We start from the raw sequence: 24,932 nt of genomic DNA on the forward strand, positions 1-24,932 counted from the left end.
GCTCCCGCTCTAGGGCTCCCGCCCTGGAGGCCACAGGGCATGGGAGGGCGGGGAGAACACAGCACAACTCAAAAGGCCCCCAGGAGGGTGCAAGATCTGGCGTGTCTGGAAGGACCAGTACTGGATGGATCTTAAGCAGAAGCGCTCCCCACAACCCCAGCCCCAAGCCCAGATCCCTGGGGAGATCCATGGACCTGCCAGTGTCCTCGGTATCTGTTCCCATTTGCAAAGGAGGCAGCCTGGTCCCAGTTCTGGGCCTGTGGAGTCTGGCACCTCAGGGTTCAGAATGGGCTCCCCCAGAGCAAGCTTTAACTAACACACGCAGTTTCCTGCCAAGGGCTGCCTTGGAACAGGGCTTAACCAATCTCCCCGGGACCCGGGCATCTCACCACCACCCCAGGACCCAGACCTATCTGCACGCATAAAGCCCACGGGAGGTGCGTGCTCAAGCAGAAAATCCTGGAATCCCTCCTCCTCTTGGAGCTCGCCAAGACGGGAAAAGCATCGTATGTGAACCACGAAAAGGAGAAAATCTTAAATCTTTAATTTGTTTTCACGTCTTTTCTTCTTTTTGCTTTCAAAAGGAAGAGAGCATAGCTATCTCCTGTACAATGTCCATGGCCCCTGGGCCGGGGCGGGGTCACAGCTGCCTGCCCGCTGCCTGGGGGAGTCCTGGGGGTCCACATGCAGCCCCCAGGGCCGCGGCAGGGCAAGTCCAGGCGGCTGCCTTATTGCTGAGGTCCCAGCGCAGTGGTGCACCGGTAGCCACTAGGCGCGCTGGCTGGGCAGCTCCTGGGAGATGAAGCGGCGCAGGCGCTCCAGGTATTGACTGTAGAGCTCAATGTCGTTGTGCCCAGCGCCCTCCACCCACAGTGGCTCCACGGCCTTGGGACAGCGTTCATACAGCGCCAGCCCATGGGAGAAGTCGATCACCTCGTCCTCCGTGCCATGGATGATGAGCACAGGCGACGTGATCTTGGACACCTTTTCGATGCTGCGGAATAGGGTCAAGCAGGGCAAGTCAGGTGTTGGCTGGAGTCCAGCCCCCTCCCTGCTCCTCAACACTACCTCCCTCCCCACCCGTGTGTCCCGGGCTCACTTGGGAAACGCATCGAAGCAGTAGGTCTTCTTGGTGTCAGGAAAGGCAACACGCATGCCCGAGGTGAGAGGCGAGTGCAGCACCACCGCTGCACACTCGTAGCGCGAGGCCAGGTCCACCGTGGGCACCGTGCCAATGCTCTGCCCGTACAGGATGATGCTGTCTGGGCTGATGCCGTACCTGGCGGCAGCCGGGACAGGGTCAGCCTAGGCCTGAGGCAGCCCCCAGAGAGACCCTGGCAGGTCCCTGCCCTCCACTTAAACAGGTGCACAGTGTGGGCAGCAGTCTCGGCTCGCTCCCTCCCTCCTCCCTGGGATCCTACCACAGCAGGTACCTGGACCCCTGGTACCTGAGGGGAATTATACCTCATGAGGGAGCTCGGGGTGCAGGGCAGGACCTAGCCACTCCCGCCCTCTCTCCTCCTGCCACACTTGACCAGAGCAGACCTGGTGCCCCTACAATGGCACCTGCTTCAGGCCCTCTGGTTCCTGCTGTTCCTGAACCAAAAGCTTTTGTACTTGTAAGGTGGTGGGGCTATCTTCCTCTCTGCACCCTTCCCACCCCTCTTGTTTTTGGGAACTTAGGTGGCTGTGTTCCCAGATGCCTCAGCCCATTTGGGATCCCTGAGTCCCCAGTACCCAATTTGGGACTTGGTACAACATGGACAAGCTGTGGCAGTGGCTGCAGCAGATGGATGCCACCTCCCCTACACAATGGTGCCAGCTCCCACCTCCAGGCCTGGGCCCCTCCCCACTTGGTCATCCACACCCCCAGCAGGCCAGTGTGCAGCCCATCTGCTCTGGGTTGGCTCCCAAATGGAGACTCACTGGCCACCCTCCCCATGCAGGATGCCACAACTCTCCTCCCATAAGCTCCTGACCCTGGTCCAAAAGGCTACCCTTCCTGGTGCACAGGGACTATCCTATGTTTTACCTGGACAATCCACTGGCAAGTGTGACTCTACCTCTTTGCCTACCCAAAGGCCACCTGCACAGGTCCCTGTCTGGTGCCCAGACCCCCAGCTCTGCCTCAGCCTCACAAGCCTGCTCCCAGCCACAATGGCCACTACTGTGCTGAGTGGTTGGACAAACACAGCCTGTCCTGAATGGAGCCACTCTTTGTCCCCAGGCCTCCCAACCTCCCACTGACTCACTGTGGGGCTGAGAACAGGTCCCTGAAGGACAGTGCTGGTGGTAGAACAGACGGAGAGACCTCACATCCCCCGCTGGGCTGTGACTCTTCTAGTGCCCCAGGCTTGGGGGCAGAAGTGAGCAAGCTGAGAATACAGTACCGAAGCCACAGGGGAGGGATGCTCAGATGGGTCCCCAGTGGCAGGTGCTAGGGACCAGGCTCTCAGGCCTGCATTGGGACTGCCTGGCACATCTCCATGGCAACCAGGGCTCCCACCTCCCTTGGGTTCCTGACTTCCCAGTGCTGCACCTGGGCCCTACCAAAGTGGGTCAAAACACTCAGCTGGGAAGGGTCAAGACGGCAGCCCAGACCAGGCAGTGAGCAGGTGCCACCTCCAGGAGGGCAGGGTTAGGCTGCCCACCCTGGGATGTGGTGGGATGCGATGGGATGGAGCGCCACTCTGGTTGAGGGACAGAGGGAGTGTGTATCAGTGAGGAAGGGAAGGCTGCCTGGGACCTGGATGACCAGGAGGGCAGGGTCTGGACAGAGGGACCATATGGCTAAGAGTCTGGAGACCAGGCTGATCCAGTCCTCAGGTGTGTGCCGAGGCCCACACCCACTGAGCTCCCCACCAGCCTGGGCTCCAAAATGCTGGACAGCCCCCCAGAACCAGTTGTAAGACCCACCTGCCCCCTGCCCAGGGTGAAGCTGTGCTCCACAGTCACTCTCCCCACAACCAACCCCCAGAATTCAGATCAACAGACGGAGCCCACCCACTACTCTATGGGCCTCAATACCCTTGGGCCTCAGGCTTCCAGTTGTCTTCTCACACTGCTACCTCCTGGTCCCAGGGTCCTCCGCCCAGCCTCTCATGCCAGGTGGAGCCTCAGTCCCCTGTAGACAGCCCGTGTCCAATGAGGACCCAGGAGCAGCTGCTCCCCAACCCCCAGGCCAGCCTCGCCCCACCTCAGCCACAAGGAGATGGACAATTTCACACCAAAGCCTCTGCAGATCCCTCTCCTGAAGGTCCACCCAGCAGGACCTGGTGCCAGCATCCTCTGTCCCCAGGAAAGCTTAGTCACTCCTTGGGGAGCACACCAGCTGACCTGTGGCCCTCACCTCGTGCGCAGGGCCTGCCAGGCAGCATCGATATCTGCATAGAGGTTCTTCTCGGAGGGTCTGCCTGAGCTCACGCCATAGCCAGAGTAGTCATAGGAGAAGATGTTGCAGCTGATGCGGGTGCCCAGGCCGATGTAGAAGCTGCTCATCTGGCCCAGGTCCACTGCGTTGCCATGCGAGAAGAGAACTGTGTACCTGGGGGCACAGGTCAGGGGGACGGGAGCACAGGCCTGGCCTGGGGAGACTGTCCCAGGGCAAAGGACTTGTGACAGTCCATCCTGGCAGCCAGAAGCACCTGTCACCTCATCTGCTTCCCTCCCAAATGGTCATACAACCAGCGAGGGCAAGGCAAGGAAAGCTGACCCAGCTCCACCTCCAAGGTTCCATCAGGGAGAGGACAGGAGCACTGGCGGGGGCATAAGCCGCCTGAGCTGCAGAATGGCCAGCTCCTCCCACTTGGGTGGCTGGCCATGATGTCAGGCTTCCTATCTGAAAGGAATGCTTCAGAGAAAGTACAAGCTCTTTTCAAACCACACAGATTCGGTCAAAATGGACAAAGTAACACTGGTCCTACCATGAGGGTCAGTTCTTAATGCCCGCCTTGAAAACTATATTTGAGCCTTGCTCCAGAACCACCGACCACCACTGTCTCCTTGCTGCACCTTCCAGCTGTTTTTAATTGCACATATTCAGCCATAACCAACGCTGGCCCTGAAGGGCTGAAATGAAGAATGTGGACCTGGGCTGAATCTGGACAGTACCCCATGCCTATGGACCTGGGCTGAATCTGGACAGCACCCCATGCCTATCTGAATTAAGCGAGAACCTGCCTCTGGGACGTCCCTGCCACTTGTTTTTCACTCATGCTCACACAGCTGTTTTCAAATTGTGCATACTCAGCAATAACAAGCACCGGTCCTAATGGGTCAAATGAAGAATGTGAACATACCACCTCGACTGGGAGACGATCGTGAGCCCACTTTGTGAACTAAGCTTCAACTTCCTCTGGAACCTCCCTACCACAGCCATTTTACTACTGCTCCCACAAGCTCTCTTCAAATCCCACTCACTCTGTGAAAATGAGCAGTAGGCCTAAAGAGCCTCAACGAAGAAGGTGAACCTGGTACCCCAACTGGAGATGATTCCCAATGCTCTCTCTTGAGAATTCACTTTGAACCTGCCCCGGGTACATCCCTGCCACTACTGTTTCCCCACTCATCTGAACAGGACCCACAGCACGAGCTTGGCAAGCCATAGCAGTCACCACCTCCAGCCTGGGTGGAGAGTGGCCATCTCTGCTGCAGAAACGCTCCCAGAATGGCCTTGATGGTCCCTGAGGTGGCGCACACTCCTGCCACCACTAGGAAACTCCCTAGACCAGGATCTGCACTGCTGTAGGCAGGGTTGTCTGTGCCCTCCGGAGCAACAGCCCCTGTATGCTGGGGGAGAGATGGCCCCCACCCCAAACCCCACACATGAATAAAGACACTTCTGTTCACAAGAGGCCTGTGCCCATGCTGTAAGACCTGAGGTGGATGAGGACTTGCCCTAAGTCAAACAAGAGCAATCACAGGAGGGCTCGGGCTCTGGCCCTGGCCCTGGCCCTGGCCCCGGTCCCAGCCCTTGGGCGGCTTCCTCTGGCACCACCAGCCCAACCCAAAGGTAAGAGCTTGCCCTTTGGACTCAGATCCCTGCCTGGTAAGAAGGCCCACTGCCCCACCTCTGCCTCACCCCTCTGGCTGAAACTTAGGAGGTATGACCCTTGAGAGCAGGTGGCAAGGCAGCCACTAAGGAGTTGGACCATTTGAATCACCTGGCTTGCCGACCCCAGGTCTCGGTGTCCTCATCCCCAAGAGGCAGTGTCAAGGGGGCTCCCCAAGGACTGCAACGTGGAAAGAGAGCTGGCACTGAGGGCCCGAGGCAGTTCTGCAGCAGCCACGGGTGGGAGGCCTGCTCTTGGCCAAATCAGGGCAGTAGCTCCTTTGGCAACAGGAATCAAGAAAGGGAGGACAGGGCGCCCACACCCATGCCAACTAGGTGGCCTTTCACCCTGGTTCTGGCGTGTGGGGAGGCTACCACCAACCATGCCAAGCACCAGTCTAAGCAGGCTGGATAGAAACAGGAACCCAAGAATAGAGCATCCTGGGCCAGGTGCCTGCCTGCTCCCCACACCATCCCCCAAAACCCTCCAGCTCTCACCTGGCACCAGGCACACAACGCACATACATGCAGGAGATGCGGTTGCCACGGGTGCTCTTGGTCAGGAAGACCTCGATGGTGTCAAGTTCACGCTGGCTATACTGGAAGTCAGCACGTTCAGTCAGATGGACCTTCCAGCGCCCTGGGGTGCTCGCAGAGACTCGCAGGGTCCCTGAGGGGGCAGCTCCAGCCCCTCCAGGCCCTGGCTCAGGCTCAGGCAGCAGCGAGTAGGTAGGCTCTGGAGGCAGGAAGGCGAGCTTGGCAGCGATGCGGCCAGGGCACGGTGGGCAGCAGAAGAGGCAGCAGAGTTCGCTCACTGACAGGCCGTTCATGGCGGGCGCCGGGCCCCTCACTGGGCCTCCTCAGGGGCGTCCACCAACAAGGCTGCCCAGCCTCACTTGGCAGGGGAGGTGCAGGGGTGCTCCCAGATGCGGGCAGTGGGGAGGGCGTCTCCCAGGCCACCACCCCAGACAAAAGCCCCGTTAGGAGGCTGCAGCCCAGCCCCATCGCTGTCCAAGTTGAGCCCCCAGGAGCCTTGCAGCCACAGGTCTCCATGTCGTCGTGCAGTGGGAAACCCTGCAGGGGACACAGAAATGCGGGCTCCTTCAGGGAAACTGGGGACCCGTTTGTGCCAGGTGGGGAGGCATGCTCCCAAATCCCATCCATCGCAAATCCTCTTGGCCTTCCACGTGGCCCAGTCTCATCATCTCCTGCTCAGATGGCTACACTGGCAGCCTCAGGGACCAGGTCCAGCCCCAGCCCACCCCAGGAGGAGCCTCCTGCCACCCTCCTCAGCTTGCAATTCCCAACCCATGCCACCTCCACCCAGCTATGGCCTACAGGATATGCCAATCAGACCCCTGTCCTGCCAGCACACACCCCTAGCTGAGCCCAGGGAGACCTGCTCACTCCCAGGACTGTGTCCACACTGCTGCCCAGACCCTGCCCCAGCTCTGTGCAATCTTCAAGGATTCGTTGGCCACCTCCAGATAACAAGGTCTTGGACTGAAGGGACCCAAAAGTGCACAAGTTCCTCCCCTGCTGTGGTGTCCCTGTGCACTCACAGGTCCTTGGTGTCCAGAGAGGAAACCAACAAACAAAGACTCAGTCTGGGCAGAGGCCACTGAGCTGGGAACAATGGCTCTTCCCTGTGCTTGGGGCAGGCTGGTGGGAGGGTGGGGCCCAGGGAGTCTGGGACTCCTTCTCCAGCACTGTGACCTTACAGCGCCACAACCTTGTGAGTCACTGAACTTCCCTGGGCCTCAGTGTCCTCTTGTACAAGTGTGGACGCCACTTGCCTCACAGGGGATATAAATGAGAGGAAGAGTTACATGAAAGATAATTCTTGGCCTGGACTGGGAAGTCAGACATTAATCCTCTTGCAGGATGCCATGAAATGTGCTAAACCAACAACAGCTAAGGTGCCAAAGCAACTTCCACCATGTAGGGAGCCCCAGACCACAGACTCAAAGAAAACCTAGGTCTGAGAAACTCCTATCCACCCACTGTGTTTTCTTTTGCAATTGGAACAAGGGCAACAAGCACGAAGCTTGATTTCCACAGAGAACACACCTGGGCATGCTCAGCTTTTGAGCCACCGCATCTGAAAACCACTGGGTCATCGGGACATGGTTCAGAGGCAGATGGGCACACACACTACTGCACATGCAACTGTAGGCCCAGAAATACACCTGCTTCCTCTGGACCTGAGACATGGGGCAGGGTCTGGAGGGAGCCGTATCCCAGTCACCAGGATCCAGTGGCTCACAGGGAGGAAAGCTGTGAAAGCCAAAGCAGAGACAAGGACAACACAAAGGAAACTCTGACTTCCAGGCAGAATGCAAATCTCACATAGAGTACTTTCCAGAGAAAGAGTCTATAATACTGGTACTCTAACAGAGGTCACCCCAACCCAGGGGATGCTGGGTATTATCTGGGGATATCTGTGGTTGTCACAAATGGAGGTGCTCCTGGAATAGAGTGGGGTTTCTCAGCACCCTGCAGGTCAGGATGCCCCATTAGAGAATGACCCAGCCCCAAATATCCACAATGTCAAGACTGAGAAACATCAGCTTCAACATGCTCTCAACCAAGTGTGTTCCGCTGGTGATGGGTGGCTTGGAGGGGATCTTAGTCCTGGAGAAAAGCTTGGCTGAGAGCCCAGGGGGCAGGCAGGAGGCCCCTGCAATCTGGAGAATGACAGGTCTGGACAGGCTCAAAGCCAGAAACATGGTTTCCTTCCTGACACCTCTCTCCAGCCTCCAGGTCCAATCCAATTTGTCCCCAGGTCTGCTGGTTCTACCTGCCTTTGGCCACCTCCTTCCCTCCTCCAGCAAGGGCCCCACCCTCAGCAGTCTCCCCTCAGCCAGTACTGTCCTCTCCAGGACACCCATCTTCTCACACCATGAGTCTGACTGCCAAGCCACTTTCCTTCTAGGGTGTCTTGTGGCCTTCCACTGTTCCCAGATGACATCCCCTGCACAGCCTGTCAGGCCTGCAGTTAGGCTCAGACCACCTCTTGGGTTTTGCTACCGTGCTCCTTTCTTAAGATCTCAGTCACCCTGCTGAGCGCGCCTCAACCTGCTCATTCTTGCCCCCTCCCCCACCTCAATCTCACTCAGTGCTCTCTGGGTGCTCCACATCTGCCAGGACCCCTCCCACACTCTCACAGTTCCAGGCTAGTCTCCATGATACTCAGCGCGCAGCCTTTATTCATAAGTTTAACCAGATCCCCACCACTTAACTAGAAACACAACATGGGCAGGACCAGTAACTACGTGCTTTGGCTCAATAACAATTTGATGGCTGGATGTTAAATGTTCCAGGGCAAGAGGAAAGGAGGAAGCCACAGGAAGACAACAAGTGCCTCCAGGGTCTGCCAGTTTGGGAAGGAAGGGCCCAGCATCTTCTCAAGTCAAGATGCTGGAAGCTCCTGAGTGTCACTGATGGGCTGAACTGAGTAGTGCACACCCAGATGCCTCGCACAGCCCTGGGAACACACCCCTGGCACCACAACCCCAACTACTGCCATGACATGCACCAAACCAGCAGTGCTTCAGTAGGGCATTTTTTTTTTTTAAACTCAGGGGGAGGACTCGAATCCAGGGGATCTTTGCCTCTGAGCTGCACCCCCAGACCTCTGTATTTTTTGAGACAGGGTCTAAGTTGCTGAAGCTGGTTTTGAACTTGGGATCCTCCTGCCTCAGCCTCTCAAGTTGCTAGAATTACGGGCATGCTAAGTCTTACGAAGACCAATCAACCAGGTCATTGCAACACTTTGAGACAACCTACATATGACTGCCTGCGATGGCGCCTCACCCAGCCAGTCAGGGAGGGAAAGCTGCTGAAGGAAGGTGTGGTTTAAGTAACCAGGTGTCAGAGGACTGGACAGGTGAAGGAGCACGGGCTAAGTCCTGGAGGTGAAAGGGTCAGAACTGCAGGTTTCGAGTTATGGCAGGAAGTGCAGGAAGAGGGGTGAGCAACAGGGGTTCCAGAGGGAGCCAGGGCAGGGTCAGGTCGCGCCTCTGACCCCTGCCGTGGAGTTTGGACTTCATCCTGGGGCCAATGCGTTACCACGCGGGAGTCCTAGGCCGGAGTGACCACCGTCTGTGAGGGGCTGTGGAATGAGCCCTGGCTGTTCCTGGAGATGGAGAGGAGAACGGGAAGCCTGCCCGCAGGAAGACGCCTGACAGGGGCGAGAGTGGAGGCCAGGTGCCCGACGCGGGCAGGTCCCGGCCACGAACGAGTCCGCGGCTGGGCTGGACACTCCCCGAAGCCGGGAGCCAAGTCGCAGGAGTGGGCGCTCGCCCCAAACCGAAGCTTGGTGAAACGGACCGCGGGGCAGCAGTTCGTGACGCCGGCCCGCGGGCCGGCCTCGGACCCGCGGCCGCACCAGCAGTGCGGGGTCTCGGGGGCTTCCCACCTGGCTGTCCCGGCCGCGCGGCCCGGCCCGGATCCCCAAACGGCCGCGGCCGACACCGGGCCGCTCCGCCCGCCCGACCCGGCACTCACCGCCCCGGCCCGCGCCCCCCGGCCCCGGGGCCGCGCTCCATGGCTTCCCGGCCGCCCGCCCGTACGTCCTCGGTCCCTCGGCGCCGGGCCGGACTCCTGCGCCGCCACCGCCGCCGCCGCTTCCCCGCGGGCGGAAGTGAGCCTCGCTCCCGCCACCGCCCCGGAAGTGACGCACGGAGCGCCGAGAGCGGAGAGCTGCGCGCGTCCCGGGGGCGGGGCCGGGATTTGGGGTGGGGCCACGGGCGGTGCTTGTGCCCGTGGGGCGGGGCCTAGCTCCCATTTGATTCATTCATTCGTTTTCTTTCCTCCCCTTCCTCCTCCTCCTCGCCCAGCACGTGGGAGGCACTGGGTTCAATCCCCAGTCTGAAAAACAAGTATGTATGTATGTGTGTACACACATTTACGTACACTTACATGCACGATTCAACCCCGGGACTTGCACATGCTCTGCCATTAACTATGCCCTCAGATGAAGTTTTTTGAGGGGAGTAGTGCTGGGGGTTGTACCCAGGACCACCCTACCACTGAGCAACAACCCCAGCCCATTTACCTTTTATGATGAGACCCCAGTATCTCTAAATTGCGCAGGTTGACTTCAAACTTGCGATTCTCCTGCCTCAGGCTCCCTGGTCACTGGGATTAAAGGCGCATACTTCGATGCTGTTCATCATTATATTTTTAAATTGCCCAACTAGGGTCCATGAGCTGACTGCCTATTCTTGTAAATAAAGTCTTATTAGGAGGATTCAGAATGTAACACAGTGGTAGAGTCCGTGGTTGGCATGCACTAAGTCTAGGGTTCAATCCCCAACAGCAAAATATATAAATAGATAAAATTTTATTTAATAAAGTTTTATTGAAATCAGATCCCTGACTAGGGTGAGAGACTGAGGAAGGATGGGGCAAGTGTATGATCCACTCCGGCTTTCATTTAAACTTTTCAGACGTTCCTTATGAATTTTTTGCATTTTTAACATACTGCATTCAAATATTACTTACCTTGGTGACTGAGATTTTTGTCAGATGTGGGGCCTAGGGAACACCCTAACTTCCAGGCCTATGCCCCACTGTTGCCTTTTCCAACTCAAAATTCTGCCCCACTGCTACAAGCAGCTGCCATCTACAGAAGCTCTGGTCCCAAGCTCCACTTTGCAGAAGTCAGCCTGAGGCTCAGAACTGGAGGTCAGTCCTCCCCACCAGAGTCCCATTCATGGAAGTCAGGACTGAGCTACTAGAGAGGATCCAGGCTCAAACTGCAGACAGTCCAGGGTTGGATTTTGATCACTTAACCATTTCCTAGGGTGTCATCCCACCTCTAGCGCCTGCCCAGGGCTCTCTCTCTCTCTCTCTCTCTCTCACACACACACACACACTTCCCTGGGGCTGTCAAATACCCACCATCTCTGCCTTGCCCCTTGAGGCTCCCAGCCTGAGTTTAGATTTGTCCCGTGGCCAAAGGTCAAAACCAGTCCAGGCTCCTCCACATTTCCTTATGACTTTGAGTGACACGACAAGAAGATGCTAGTGTCCCTGCTCCTTCCTTCAGCCCATCTCTCCCTCCAGCCCTCTCCCAACCAGAGCTGGGAGGGGCCAGGACAGAGCTCCAACAGTAATAATTTGGCCAAAGGAACACAGGGAAACTTCCCTGAAGGGGATGAGCCTGGGAGGTGGCCCAGAGGCTCGATACCCCACTTCCTGGGGCTTGCTCCTCCTCTCACATATCCTCCCACCCACCCTAGGGCCTTTGTAAAAGGTAGAGAGAGCCACTGTGTAAACCCCAATGTTCAGAAGATCAGTCACCCTCTCCTCCCCCAGAGGTCCAGTCGGCCCACCCATCCCCATCCCTGCTACACCAACCCAGTCATGCTGGCCTCGTCCCAGGTCTGTTCCTGTCTCAAGGATGTTTGCAGGGGCTGAGCCTCCTTCCTGAGGGGCCCTTCCCCCATAGAACTACACATACCTCCTTATCCCCAGAGAGCCTCCCTGACCACACCCCACACATGGTACTGTCTGCCTGTTATTGACATCAGGTCATTGCCACCCCGATCCTTTTATCCAGTTGTTTTCTTGTTTATTATCCAGTTTCCTGACCCTTCCTGGACCCTGAGCGCCCAGGGCAGGAACCCTGGGTTTCCTGCTATCCCCATGCTGCCTGAATGACTCCCAACTCCCAGCATCACTCCAGGAGGTTTGTGTACACGGGGCACACAGACTTCAGGCTGGGGGGACCCCTGTTTCCCTCTGCTCTGAAGTATTCGGCCTATTTGTAAGGTAACCTGATCATAGGAATCAAGGGTCTTAAAAAATTCCCACTGCTGAACTTGGATCTGGAAAGCCCACCAGGGCCATATGTGGAGCTTGGTGGCCAGCCTGTGGTGCTGTAGGGAGGTGGTGGAGTCTTTAGGAGTTGGGGTCAGATGGGAAAGGGTTAGTGCATGGGGGTGTGCCCTGGAGGGGATGTGGGACCCAGCCCCTTTCTCTCTCTCTACTTCCTGGCCCTCAAGAGGTGAACAGGTCTGTGCCATACACTGCTGCTATGACGGACTGACCTGTGGCAGGCCCAGAACAATGGAGCCAACCAGAAATAGACTGAAAACTCGACACTGTGAGCTGAAATAAACTCTCCTCTATTTAAGTTGATGTATCTAAGGTGTTTTGTCACAGTGATGGAACACTAACAATATCAATGAAGGTGTTTCTGGAAGACATGATGCTCAGTCATCAGTGAACTGAGCAAGAAGATCCACCCACTAATACTTGGGTATGGGCAACGTGCAATCCCTTCAGGGTTGGAGCAGAACAAAAAGGTAAAGGAATGGTGAACTAAGGTCTCGCTTTCTCTGCTTGAGCTGGGACTTCAATGTCCTGCTCTGGGACATTGCTGCTCCTGGGCCTCAGGTCTTCTGATCAGCCCAGGTTTCGGTCTTTGACCAGAACTGGACTACATCAGCTCTCCTGGTTTCCAGCCTGCAGTGAGCAGAGGGTGTGCCTTCTCAGCCTCCATGACACACAGGCCAATTCTCACCATGAATCACTTCTGACTATCTGCTTCTCTGGAAAGCCCTGGCTAACACACATGGTTCAAAATCAAAAAATCTGCAGGCCAGGGGTGTGCTTCAGTGGTAGAGCATTTGCCAGGCATACATAAGGCTCTCTGTCCAATACCTAGTACCAAAATACAAGAATTTCCAACTCCATGCATTAGAAGTCTCCTTCAGCCTATCACCCATGAAACATATGACCCAGTGCAAAGCAACAGGGTTCCCAGATAGCCCATCTCTGAGCTGAGAAGCCCCTATGCCTGTGCACCTGCGAGAAGCACCCCTCGCCCTGTGCTCTGCTTGGTTTTTCACATAAAGAGGAGGTAGTTTTTAGTTGTAGGTGGACACAAGACCTTTATTTTATTGATTTATTTTCATGTGGTGCTGAGGATCGACCCCAGTGCCCCACATGTGCCAGGCAAGTGCTCCACCACTGAGCCACAACCCCAGCCCCTAAAGAGGGGTTTTTGACAAACTCTCTACAGATCACCATTTTCTCTGCCTTGGTGACCTCAGGATCCTATCATGGTGCCAAGGGCGACCTGCAACTTGCAGACTTTGCGCCCCCTTAACGCATATGTGGGTTGTTTCTGTTTTTTTGTTTTGTTTTGTTTTTTGTTTTCCTTCAATGCTGAAGTTGGAAGCAGGGCACCCCACACCAAGCAAGTGCTCTTCCACTGAGCCACCCCGCAACCTGGAATCTGGCTGGAACTAAGTGCGGCACAGGAGATGTTTCCCATGAATGGGCAGGCACCCCCGGGGAAGGTGCTGGATGGGAGTCCTCATGAGAAGGCCCACGCTGCTGCCCAGGAAATGACTATCTCCAGTCTGCAAAACCCACCACAGGAGACCCAGCTGGGTGATGCTGAGGACAAGCTTCAAGAAGGTCTTTGGCTTAATGTATTGATGTGGCTTCTGAGCTTATTTCAGTTTTGCTTTGCAAAGGATGAGTTTCACTGGTGATGATCAGCCAGAGGTTGAAAACCAACTAGATAACAAAAGAAGTCTTGCTTTTAAAAATTAATATTTGGGGCTGGGGGTGTGGCTCAGAGGCAGAGTGCCTTCCCCGCATGCACAAGGCCCTGGGTTTGAGTGCCTGCACCACAAGACCAAGCAAAAAATAACTTTTAAAAAATGGAAGTTTCTGCTCAGTTCGATGGCATATGCCTGTCATCTGAGTGACATGGGAGGCTGAGGCAGGAGGATGGCAAGTTCAAGACCAGCCTCAGCAACTTAGGAAGACCCTGTCTCAAAATAAAAAAAATAAACAGGACTAGGACTGTAGCTCAGTGGTGGGGAACTCCTGGGTTAATGTGCATGCTTGTCAGGATACACCCCAAAGAAGGGAAAGTAGGGACCACAAAGATGCTTACACACACAGGAGTACACATACAGAGGAGGACTCACCCACGTGGCCCCCAGGGATGAATGGACAGCACAGTGAGGTCCGTCCACACGCTGGAGCCTTGGCGAGCAAGGGCATCCTGACACTGCACCACAGCTCAGACAGACCAGCGGACATGGTGCATAGTGACATGCACCAGGCACAGAAGGACACACTGCAGGATCCACCCACGGCAGGTCCCTGGAGTGCTCAGATCCACAGGAACAGGAAGCCCCAGGTACAGCCAGGCTGGGAGGGGACAGGAGCTGTTGGGGTCAGAGAAGGACATTCTGAAGATGGACGGGGGGGTGGCTGCAGAGCTATAAATGTGTGTTTAAAATTGGGTATGATAGTGCATTTTATATTACATGTATTTTAACATAATAGAATTAATAAATAAATGTTTCCCCAACCACTGAGGTGGGGGAGGGCTTGGGGAAAGACTGACTTCATGGTCTGAGACCTGAGGGTCACCAGGGCCCCCTCTCAGAAGGATCATGCTCAGAAGGGCTTCTTGAAATTCCTGATGGTCTTTGAACAACAGACCCCATGTTTGCATTTTGAATTGGGGCCTATAAATTACAGGGCCAGTCCTGGTGGAGGAAGGATCGGGAAACCCACCCTGAGGGTCTGGGACCTGGGCATGAGTGGAGGGCACCCCACCCAGGGGATGCCACCAAGCAGGACTCACTGCCAGTGCACCCGGGCGCCGGCAGGTAGGACGCCGGGTTTATGCCAGGCACAGACTCTCTGGGGGAGGCCGAGGCCGTCGGCTCAAGCCTGCTCCTGACCGAGCAGGGAAACCTGAGGAAGGAAAGCGGAGCCCCAGGTGCTCAGATGGCCAGAACTGCCTGCCCGCTTCTTTCCTGCTAGACGCGTTCTAAGCAGGGACAGTGAGCTCCTGACGTCTTGACTGGGCGACCCGGCTTCTTCTGGGTAGGGTTCTCCCATGACAGGCACATTCCTGAAAAGCTGGTTCCAAATCGTGAAAGGCTTTTCCTGGAAGACAAGGTAAAGGAACAAAAGTCACAGGGTGTCCAGGCCTGGTCCATTCCATGAGGAGGGAGTGAGGCCCGGACAGGAAGTGGGTGCCTGCCGTGAAGGAAGGAAGTGGGGGTACCTTAAAATAGCATGGCTGACCCAGCTGATCAGAGATGAGGGCTGGTCTGGCGATGGACCAGAGGGGCCAGGGCCAGGGTGGGGATCAGAGGACTCCCAGACACCAGCCCTGGACACAGCTCATCTCCCCTCTACACAGCCAGATCCCTGGCCCCCCACTTGCTCCACCCTGGGAATTGGGTTCTGAAACAAAGAAGGGTGTACAAAAAGGGCCATCCTGGGAACCTGCACTGGGCAGATCCTCCAGAGGAGCAGGGCCAGGGATGGACAGCCACAGGCCACTTGACCATGGGACATGCCCCAAGAACTTTGCTGTTGGGCAATTCCATCAACATGGGAACCTCTAGGGCGTGTTTGCACAAAGCCAGGTGGTGTAGGTCAAGCACTGGACGTAGCCTGAGGAAGGGCTGCCAAGTGGTTAGCACTTGCTATCTCATGGGAGGCCCTGGATTCAATTCCCAGCACTACAAAAAAAAAAAAAAAAAAAAAAGAAAGAAAGAAAGAAAGAAAAGAGTATACTCTAATTAGAAGTAAAACACAGAGACAGGCTCACTGCCGCATGTCACCGCCCCAGCATCGCAGCCTGCGGTGGCCGCGTGACCTGCACTCGCAGAGCGGTAGGCTCATCCAGCTGCAAGTCACAGGCTGCATTCCTCTGCCTTTATGTCACCAGGTGTCAGGGCTTAACCTCAGGACCACTGCTGCACAGGTAGCCATCGCAGGCTGCAGTGTCCCCATGTTGTCACGTGGCATGTGACAGGGTGTGGTGGTCTCTCAGTGTCCTCAGGGGTGGTTCCAGGATGCCTGAGAATGAGGTGGTCTGCCTTGCCCCCCGCCTGACCTCCAGGGGTTGGTGGGTCACCTCTGGATGGTGTGCTCCCACCACAGTGCGGATGTGTGCGCAGCATCTCTACTGTGCTGTTTGGGACGGTGATAGGGAAGTCCAGGCACATTCAAAGAGATGCAGTTGGTGCTTTTTTTTTGCGGTGCTGGGGATTGAACCCAGGGCCTTGTGCATGTGAGGCAAGCACTCTACCAACTGAGCTACATCCCAGCCCGAAGTTGGCTTGTAGATTTTTTTTTTTTTTTTTGGTACTCTAACCCAGAGGTGCTTAACCACTGAGCCACATCCCCAGCCCCCTTATTGTTTTATTTTCAGCACTAAATTGCTGAGGCTGGCCTTGACCTTTTGATCCTCCTGTTTCAGCCTCCAGAGTCACTGGGTTTACAGACGTGTGCCTGGTTAGATTTTTTTTTTTTTTTTTTGAGACAAGGTCTCTCCATGTTGCCCAGGCTGACCTCAAATTCCTGGCTCAAGAGATTCTCCTGCCTCAGCCTCCCAAGTAGGTGGGACCACTGGCACCTGACTTAGAATTGCTTCTTTCTGCATGTTTGTGGTGCTGGGGATCCTGGGCAAGGACTCTACCACTTTGTTACATCTCCAGCCCTTTAAACAAACATTTTTTTTTTTTTCTTAATTTTGAGACAGTGTCTAAGTTGCCCAGGCTGGTCTTGAACTTGCCATCCTCCTGCCTCAGCCTCCCAAATAGCTAGGATGAAACGTGTCATCCCCATGCCCGACCTGGTCTTGAACATTCCTGATAGATGTTGGATGAATTCACAGGTCTGATTTCTGCAGACATGAAGGGCCAACTCTATATATATGCAGAGAATTATCATAAAGAACTGGGGCTGGAGTTGTGGCTCAGCAGTAGGGTGCTTGCCAGGCATGTGTGAGGCCCTGCGTTCAAGTCTCAGCACCACATAGAAATAAAATAAAAGATCCACTGACAACTAAAGATAAATATTTTTAAAAAAGAACTGGCTGGTGCAAATTATGGAAACTGAGAAATCCCACCCTGTACCACAGGCCAGATGGAGAACCAGGCGAGCCCGTGGGGGAAATCCCAGCCACAGGGCCCAGAAGACGGGATGAGGGGAGGTGACAGGCAGGAGCAGATGTGGCAAGCCCCGCCTTCTTCCTCTTGGTGCTGTGGAGGCCCTCACGCGGTGGGTGACGCCCACCTGGAGGAGGAGGGCCGTCTGCCTACTGTATCTAGCCGCTCAAGTGCTGCTCCCCTTTGGACTGCCCCTGGCATGGACAGCTGTGAATACTGTTTAAAGCAGCAAAGTGGCTGGGCAGGTCTGTGGAGGCCCACACCTTGGAGGCTGAGGAGGAGGAGCCCAAGTTCAAGGCCAGCGTAGGCCACTTAGCAAGACCCTATCTCAAGGTAAAAAGTAAAAAGGGCTGGGTATGCAGCTCAGTGGCAGAGCGCCCTGGTGCTGAAAGGAAGAAAGAAAGGAGGCTCGTCCCTGCCTCTAAGGAGCAGGCAGGTGCAGGCCCGAGCCGGTGCCGCGGTTCTGCTGATGGGAACCAGTCCTGACAGCAACAAGACCCAGGGGATCCCTGCAGTGTGGCTCAGGCAGAGGGGTGTATTCATCCTGGCTTGCCGCGAGCTGACGTCAGAGTGCGCGTGCTCCCGGAGCAGGGTCCAGGGCCACAGCTGCACAGGCCACTCTGATGGCTTTGTCAGCGGCTTGCTGGGAAGCGCAGGGAAACCAGCTCAACACGGTGGCTTTCATGTGCCGGAAGGAAGGGCACAAGTGGCTCACCACTGAGCCACACCAGCCCTGCTGCATATAAAAATGGTAACATCATTTAATTTATTGTGGAAACAAACCCCCCTTTTTTTTTTCAGTGCGGGGGATTAAAACCAGGGCCTCATGCAGAGGACACCAACCAAGTTGGATTAGACCCACTCTAGTTGCCTTGTTTTACCTTAATAACCTCTTTAAAGGTCTTGCCTCCAAATACAGTCACATCCTGAAGTCCTGTGGGATTGAACCCAGGGGCACTTAACCACTGAGCTGCCTCTCCAGTCCTTTTTTTTTTTTTTTTCTTTCTCACACAAGGGACTTTATTTATGTGGTCCGCTCAGGGAGAAAAGAAGGGGCGAAAGTCCAGTCCTTTTTAATTTTTATTTTGAGACAAGGTCTCACTAAGTTGCTTAATGTCTTGTTAAGTTGCTGAGGCTGGCCTTGAACTTGTGATCCTCCTGTCTCAGCCTCCTAAGTCACTGGAATTACAGGTGTGCACCACTGTGCCTGGCTTACAGTTTCTCTTTTTAAAAATATTTTCAGTTGTAGATGGACATGATATCTTTATTTTTTTATGCCATGCTGAGGATCAAACCCTTTGCCTCCCACATGCTAGGCCAACACTCTGCCACCGAGCCCCACCAGACCTAGGGCTTCAATCTGTGAATTTCGTGACAGTGGGGCACCATTCAGTCCCAGTCATCAAAAGGGCCAATGGCTTTCCACAGTGGCTGTACCATTTTGTGTTCCCTCCAGCCTTGTGGGACTGGAAGAGCCCCTCCCGTTGAGGACACTGGGCGAGGGCACTCCTGACACCTGGGAGATGCAAATCTGAACACGGCAGATGCCCATCACGCCCGGGCAGCTGTGACCAGCGTGTGTGAGCACAGAGGCCTATGGAGGCCACGCCTGGCATCCCAGAGATTCGGGAGGCTGAGGCAGGAGGATGGCAAGTTAAGCTGGCCTGGGCAACTGTCTCAAAATGAAAACTAAAGGGGCTGGGGTGCAGCTCAGTGGCGGGATGCATGCTCGGCATATGTGAGGCCTGGACTCCCCTCCGCGCTGCAGGAAATGAGGAAAGTGAGGGATCGAGCACACACGCAGTCCGCTCCGCCCCGTGATGTACGCAGGGCTCGCCCTTAGCACTGTGAACATGTGGGGCTTTCTCATGCAGGGTCCTGAGCCCTGCACGGGCCGAGCAGTGTCCCTGACCGTCAGGGACATCCTCAGTGGGGATGAGCACATGTGCCCAGATATGGCCCTGGGCCAGAATTTCCCAGGGCGAGACCCTAGGTCCAGGGATTCCGTGGACCCCAGGACACCCCGCATCCCATGATCACTTACCCTCCTGAGGCTGGGGTGCGGCTCACACTGACCCCACATGCTGAGTGGGGAGGGAGAGAGGAGGTCAGGCCCAGAGGCTGGGCCCGGTCGATCCTGTGGGCCCCATCACGAGTCTACTCTGGTGTCCAGTGAGCGGGGAGCCAGTTTGCCACCGTGTCCCAGATGATGAGCTGCTCTGCTGACACCAGGCTGGGATGCGCCCCTGGCGTGCTGGGTGTGAGTGGTCTCGGAAGGGCCCCTAGGCCATCCTACCTGCTGCTCACTACTTGCAAGACACTGACTCAAAATAAAAAAATAAAAGGGGCCAGGGATGTAGCTCAGCGGTTAGTGACTGCCTAGCATGTCTGAGGCCCTGGGCTCCACCCGCAACACCACCAAAACAGATGAGGAGCCCGGGACTCGTGGGAGCAGGACTAGGACACGGACCGCGTCATTTTGTTCTTCGCCTGTGCTCCTGGCCTGTAACTCCTCCCCCGAGCCGTCAGTGAGACTCTCATCTCCCCGCTCTCTGTCGAGGAGGAGCTTTCTGACCCACCATGTGTGCAGCTGGGGACAAGACACTCCTCACCCCGGAGGGTCCTGCACTGTACGGGCCGGGTGAGAAGAACCTGAACAGACAGGCTCGCTGGGTCTCCCAGCTGGTTGTGGGCAGGGGGTCCACCCTCTTCGTCCAATCACGCCTCAGCATGGCTGTGCAAGCTCCAATCATGCCTGTGGCGAGGTGTCTCCATAAAACCCAAAGGACTGGGCTCAGGGAGCTTCTAGGCAGCTGACCACACCAAGGCTCCTGGAGGCCCCTGCACTTCCCTGGCCCACCCTGTCTTCACCTGCACCTCTGTAACATCCCTTAGAAGAAACCAGTAAACAGCTTCCCCGAGGTCTCTGAGCCACTTGCAGGAAGGGTTTCAGGAGCCCTGCCTCAGAGCTGGTCCTCAGAAGCACAGAGAAGTCCCCTGGGGCTGAGGACTGCCATCTGATCCCGGGGCGTCTAGGGGCCCCCAGGGAGTTTGTGCCAGGACTGAACTGGATTGGGGGCACTCAGGTGGTGTCTGGCAGAACGACTTGCTGGGAGGGACCATGCCTTTTGAGGCCACCGTGGGGCGAGAGCAGATGAAGACTGCAGTTTGTCCTTTTGGGAACTCGACGACCCTTCGAGTCTTGAAGACCGGGGGAGGTGATGGAAGACGGCTGGGCTCCAGAAGAGCTTTGAGTCCCAGCCGTGGTCAGTTCTGCAGTTGGTCTCAGCTCTGGGACCTGGGCAGGTGGAAAACAGTGGGTCACTATGTGTGCCCAGGAAGGGTGTGGGGTCTGCGAACAGATAGGGGGGTTTTCAGAGCTCTGTGACACCTGAGTGCTTTCCATTCTGTGGGTGGTGACAGGTGGCTGCTGTGTTGGGCAGTTGCTGACCAACCCAGGTGGGCAATCTGCGGACCAACTTCCCAGGGCAGCAAGTGTCCTCTGCCCTCTGGGACAAAGGCAGCAACGATCTCTCCTTGGTTCCGGTGGACTACAAATCACCTTCCTGGGGCAGTTGGAGGGAGCCCCCGACCCCATATCCAGGAAGACCCTGGTCTGAGGATCAATGCCAAAAGCCGGGGGCCCTCAGAGATGCCTGCTGCAGATGCAGGAAGTCAGTGGACGGGAGCCAGACACATGACATGTTCTGCATGGCCGGCCGCCGCGAGGCCGGGCCCCAGCCCGGGGACACAGGCAGAGGCTCCAGGTGAAGCACCGCCCGCCCTCGGACACACCCTCGCAGGCCTGTGAGACCTGGGACTTCACGGCTCCTCCCAGCCGAGCAGCCTGACCTGGGCCGTGACTGACTTGCAGCTCAGGAGAGTCCAGGATGTCGTAGCCTTTTGGCGCTGAACTCGAACTCAGTTGCTATAATTTGGCCCTGGAACGTCCTCCATAAGTGGAAGGCCTCGTCCCCATCCCTGTGCACTGTTGGGAGGGGGGTGGAAACTTGGGAGGTAGGGCTTGGCGGGAGGAAGGCGTGTCTTGGGCGTGACCTTGCAGGGGAGGGTGGACCTCAGCCAAGCTCTCCTGGCCTCCCAGCCAGAGGTGAGCGCTCTGCTGCCCACGCCCTCCCGACTGAGGTCTGCCTCCACAGGCACAGCAGGCGCCAGCTCGCCTCGCACGGGCCTTTGAGACTGCAAGCCAAAATAAACCCCTGGTCCCTCTGATCCTCCCAGGTACCTGTCACAGTAACAAAGCTCAGGAACACACGCGCCTTTCTTCTTCATTTTTTTTTTTTTTTTTTTTTTTGGTGCTGGGGACTGAACTCAGAGGTGCCCTACTTCTTTATTTCCACTTAATTTTGAGACAGGATCTTGCTGTGTTGCTGAGGCTGGACTTGAACTTGTGATCATCCTCCCTCAACCTCGCAAGTTGCTGGTATTGCAGGTGTGCATGCTGCGCCCATCCTAACCTTTCCGCTATAAACTGATCATCTCAGGTACTGGTTACAGTAACGGAAGCCTGCCTAATACACCTGGTGTGTGTCTTGAAAACTATGTTACTTTTAAGAGTTTTGAAAATCATGTTACTTTTTAAAGATTCTGGAAGATGAACAATGTTAATAAAGAAAGGATTTTATCCCAATTGGGCTCTGAAATCATGACTTAAACGAGCTTAGGAAAGAAAAAGAAAAAAGCAAACAGACCACAAAGAAGGTGAAGGAAGTCAGAAGGCCACCCCTCCAGGTGCCACTTAGGCATACTAATTATTTTGAGCAAAAAGAAATTGAGGAGCTGCCAACACTGAAAAAATGCTTCCACTCCCTTTCATCTACTTAAAATAAAATACAAATTTCCCCTTTGGTAAATGAAATTTACATTTACAAAGGAATTTTTTTTGGGTGTGTGTGTGTTTTTTTTTTTTTTTTTTTTTTTTTTTTTTTTGCAGTACTGGGGATCGAACTCAGGACTTTGTGCTTGTGAGGCGAGCACTCTACCAGCTGAGCTATCTCCCCAGCCTACAAAGGAATTTTTAATCAGTAAAGGGAAGAGAGTCAGGTGCAGTGGTACTGACCTGTCATTCCAACAACTCTGGAGGCTAAGGCAGGAGGATTGCAGGTTTGAGGCCAGCCTCTGCAACTCAGCCAGATCTTGTCTCAAAAAAATAAACAAATATAAGCCTGGCATGGAGTGTAGCCCTGTAATCCCCTCAGCTGGGAGACTGATGCAGGAGATGGTGAGTTCAAAGCCAGCCTCAGCAACTTAACCAGACCCTGTCACTAAATAAAAAATAAAAAGGGATGTGGCTCAGTGGTAAGTACCTCTGGGTTCAGTCCCCAGTACAAAACAAAAACAAAAACAAAAACCCCCCAAACCTGAAGACAGAAAGGGACTGAGTAAGGTGTAGCATGTAGCTCAGTGGTAAAACACCCCTGGGTTTAATCCTTAGTATATAAAGGAAAAATTAAAAAATAAAGAAAATAGGGAAGACAGCTGGTCAGAACAACTCTCAGCACAGACAGGCTTTGCTGCACAGCAGGGCAATGGTCTCCACCCTGCACTCGACCCCTCCAGCAGTCCAGAGTCCTAAACACTAATTGTGCCTGGATTTTGTTGTTTCTTGGTGCTGGGATTGAACTCACAGCACTTTACCACTGAAGATAGAATCCCTTCTTTATCCAAGCCCTTTTTAAAAACAATATAATGTTATTGTATTTTTAAACCTTTTTTGTTTACATTTATGTGGTGCCGAGGAGTGAACCCACTGCCTCACCCATGCTGGCAAGAGCTCTGCCACTGAGTTACAGCCCCAAACCTTTTATTCTGAGACAGGTTCTTGCTAAGTGGCTGAGGCTGGCCTCAAGCTTGTGATCCTCCTGCCTCAACCTTCCATTGGCCAGGATTACAGGTGTGTGCCCCAGCGCCAGCTCTGTATTACCTTTTTTGTAGCTTAGGGTGAAATAACAATCTGGTCATTTCCTTGAGTCTCATATTCTTATGGGACTTCCATGTACATTTAGATACTTAAAATTGCTTTCTTCCGTACGAAGGAAAGCCACGGATATGCTGATTCAGGCATACCTGGATCCAGGTGCTTTAACAATGTTGACAGTGTTGTAGACGCACTGATCCTCTCTCTCTGTTCTGGTTGTTTTCTATTTAGGTTTCCTTCCCTGTTGTGTGGCAAAAATGATACTTGGTAGCCAGTCCTGGGTTTAAGACCCTGTGGTATGAGAAGATTTCCACTTGGCTAATATTTTGAAGTCCCAGGGCTGGCTCTCATTGGTCCAAAGTAAGTCCCACATCCAACCCTGACCCAATGGCTGTGTTCAGGAGGAGGGAACTGCTCTACAGAACTGCCCTGGCATCCAAAGCCACATGGACTGAGTGTGTGGAGGAACAGTCCTCCACAGAAAAATGGAGTGCTCTGCCCAGATGAGGGTCTGGGCACCAAGTGGTCAGAACATGGACACCTTCCAAGGTCCAGTCCTGTGGTGAGGCTTGCTACCCCAATGACCATCCCGGAAATAAGAACATGGGGTCTCTTACCTGAGGCGGACCTGGACTAGGGTTGAATGATGTCCCCCGCGGACAAGATGATCTGGACTAGGGTCGAATGATGTCCCCTGTGGACAGGCCACTCTCGCTATTCATTTGTGCAGGGCCCAGGCCCTCCCACCCTTCAGCTGTTGTGGAAAACACATAAGTCCACAAGTCTTGGTGACACTCCCATTCTCCACTGTTGTTTGGTACTGAGGATGGCACCTAGGGGTACAGAGTGCTCTACCCCTGCACTACACCCCCAGATCATTTTCTTTTTTAAATTTTGTGACAGGGTCCTCCTAAGTTGCTGATGCTAGCCTGACACCTATGATCCTCTCGCCTCAGTCTCCCGAGTTGCTATGGCCATGCCTGTGGGACCACCATGTGATTGACATCTGGAGTAACTGCCAGACTTTTCCATAGCCACCGCACCCTGTCACCATGTCACAGCTCCACCGCACAGCTTTTGTATTTTGAGGAATGAAGACATATAGGGTTGGGACCCAGGGCCTTGAATGTGCTAGGAACGCACCTACCACTGAGTTCCATCCCCAGCCTCAATATTCATTTTATATACAAAAAAACTAGATCTTGCTTTCAATGGCTTGTCAATTAAAGGCCATCTTTTTTTTTTTTTTTTTTTTTTTTTAACAATCACCCAAACAGGGGCTTTCAGTTAGCTACAGTGAGACATCCAAGGACAGACAGGTGTGCAGTTAGGTGAAAAAAAAAAAAGAACGAGCAGAGGTCACTTTAATCGGAGTTTTTATTTAGAAAACGAAAGACGGTGGGCTGAAAGCACTAGTTCCCTGTCGCTGGCCCGCGAATGGGCCAAGCCAAGGGAGCTGCCAGGAGAGAGGGGCGGCGCGGGGCGTCCTCCCTTCAGCCACCAGAGGCGCAGACCCCGGAGTCGGCGGGAAATCCTCTGCTTCCGGCAGGAGGGTGCACTACCTTATCACGGCGGGGAATCGAAAGGTGCGCATCTGTCCGCCCTTTGGACCTGGATTTACCCCTTCCTTGATTCCCGCGTTCAGCCCGGGATCCCGACCTCTGCTCCGCAGGCGCTGGAGGCGTCCTGCGCTCGGCACGGTGTTGAGCAGCGGCATGCTGGCCTCCTCCACGCCATCAGCCTCTCCCGAGTCCGACAACGAAAATGTCCCCTGGCCCTGCCAAGCGCGTGTCTGGGTGACAAATTATCCTTCCCCCGGTACACCTGTTTAACCGAGTCCCCGGAATTGCTCATACAATGAGCAATATGACGTCTCCGCCGTCCACTGTACAGATTGGAAAACCGGCCCTAGGCCGCGGTCACTCCCGACGCAGCGAAGGGCACCGCTGCGACCTGGCGCCCCGCAGGTGTCCGGGGACCGGGTCCTCCGAGCGCC

The 24,932-nt window shown here is 55.0% G+C and overlaps 1 protein-coding gene and 1 non-coding gene across 3 annotated transcripts; both read right to left on the bottom strand.

Annotated features, from left to right (window-relative positions):
- Window positions 1-525: 525 nt before the first annotated feature.
- On the bottom strand, window positions 526-9,712 carry Abhd17a (abhydrolase domain containing 17A, depalmitoylase). Of its 2 annotated transcripts, none has more exons than XM_047532251.1 (5): window positions 9,560-9,712; window positions 5,549-6,124; window positions 3,350-3,544; window positions 1,100-1,279; window positions 526-994 (listed from the first exon to the last, which is right to left on the bottom strand). In XM_047532251.1, exons 2-5 carry the CDS (start codon window positions 5,878-5,880, stop codon window positions 769-771), a joined length of 933 nt encoding a protein of 310 aa, XP_047388207.1. In that variant the 5' UTR covers window positions 5,881-6,124; window positions 9,560-9,712; the 3' UTR covers window positions 526-768. The 2 variants fall into 2 exon arrangements, with proteins under 2 accessions (XP_047388207.1, XP_047388208.1); XM_047532252.1 differs by lacking the exon at window positions 9,560-9,712 and adding an exon at window positions 7,121-7,145.
- Window positions 9,713-16,084: 6,372 nt separating this feature from the next.
- On the bottom strand, window positions 16,085-16,157 carry Trnav-cac (transfer RNA valine (anticodon CAC)). The gene has a single exon. It is a non-coding gene; the product is annotated as a tRNA-Val (tRNA).
- Between the last annotated feature and the right edge of the window lie 8,775 nt (window positions 16,158-24,932).

The sequence above is a fragment of the Sciurus carolinensis genome, chromosome 17 (genome assembly GCF_902686445.1).
Source record: "Sciurus carolinensis chromosome 17, mSciCar1.2, whole genome shotgun sequence".
Taxonomy (NCBI): domain Eukaryota; kingdom Metazoa; phylum Chordata; class Mammalia; order Rodentia; family Sciuridae; genus Sciurus; species Sciurus carolinensis.

Coding starts and splice junctions, on each gene's coding strand:
- Abhd17a (XM_047532251.1), bottom strand. CDS start 5,880: ATGAACGGCCTGTCAGTGAGCGAACTCTGCTGCCTCTTCTGCTGCCCA. Junction 3,545..5,548: donor CGTTGTGTGCCTGGTGCCAG/GTGAGAGCTGGA, acceptor CTGTGCCCCCAG/GTACACAGTTCTCTTCTCGC. Junction 1,280..3,349: donor TGGCAGGCCCTGCGCACGAG/GTGAGGGCCACA, acceptor GGCTGCCGCCAG/GTACGGCATCAGCCCAGACA.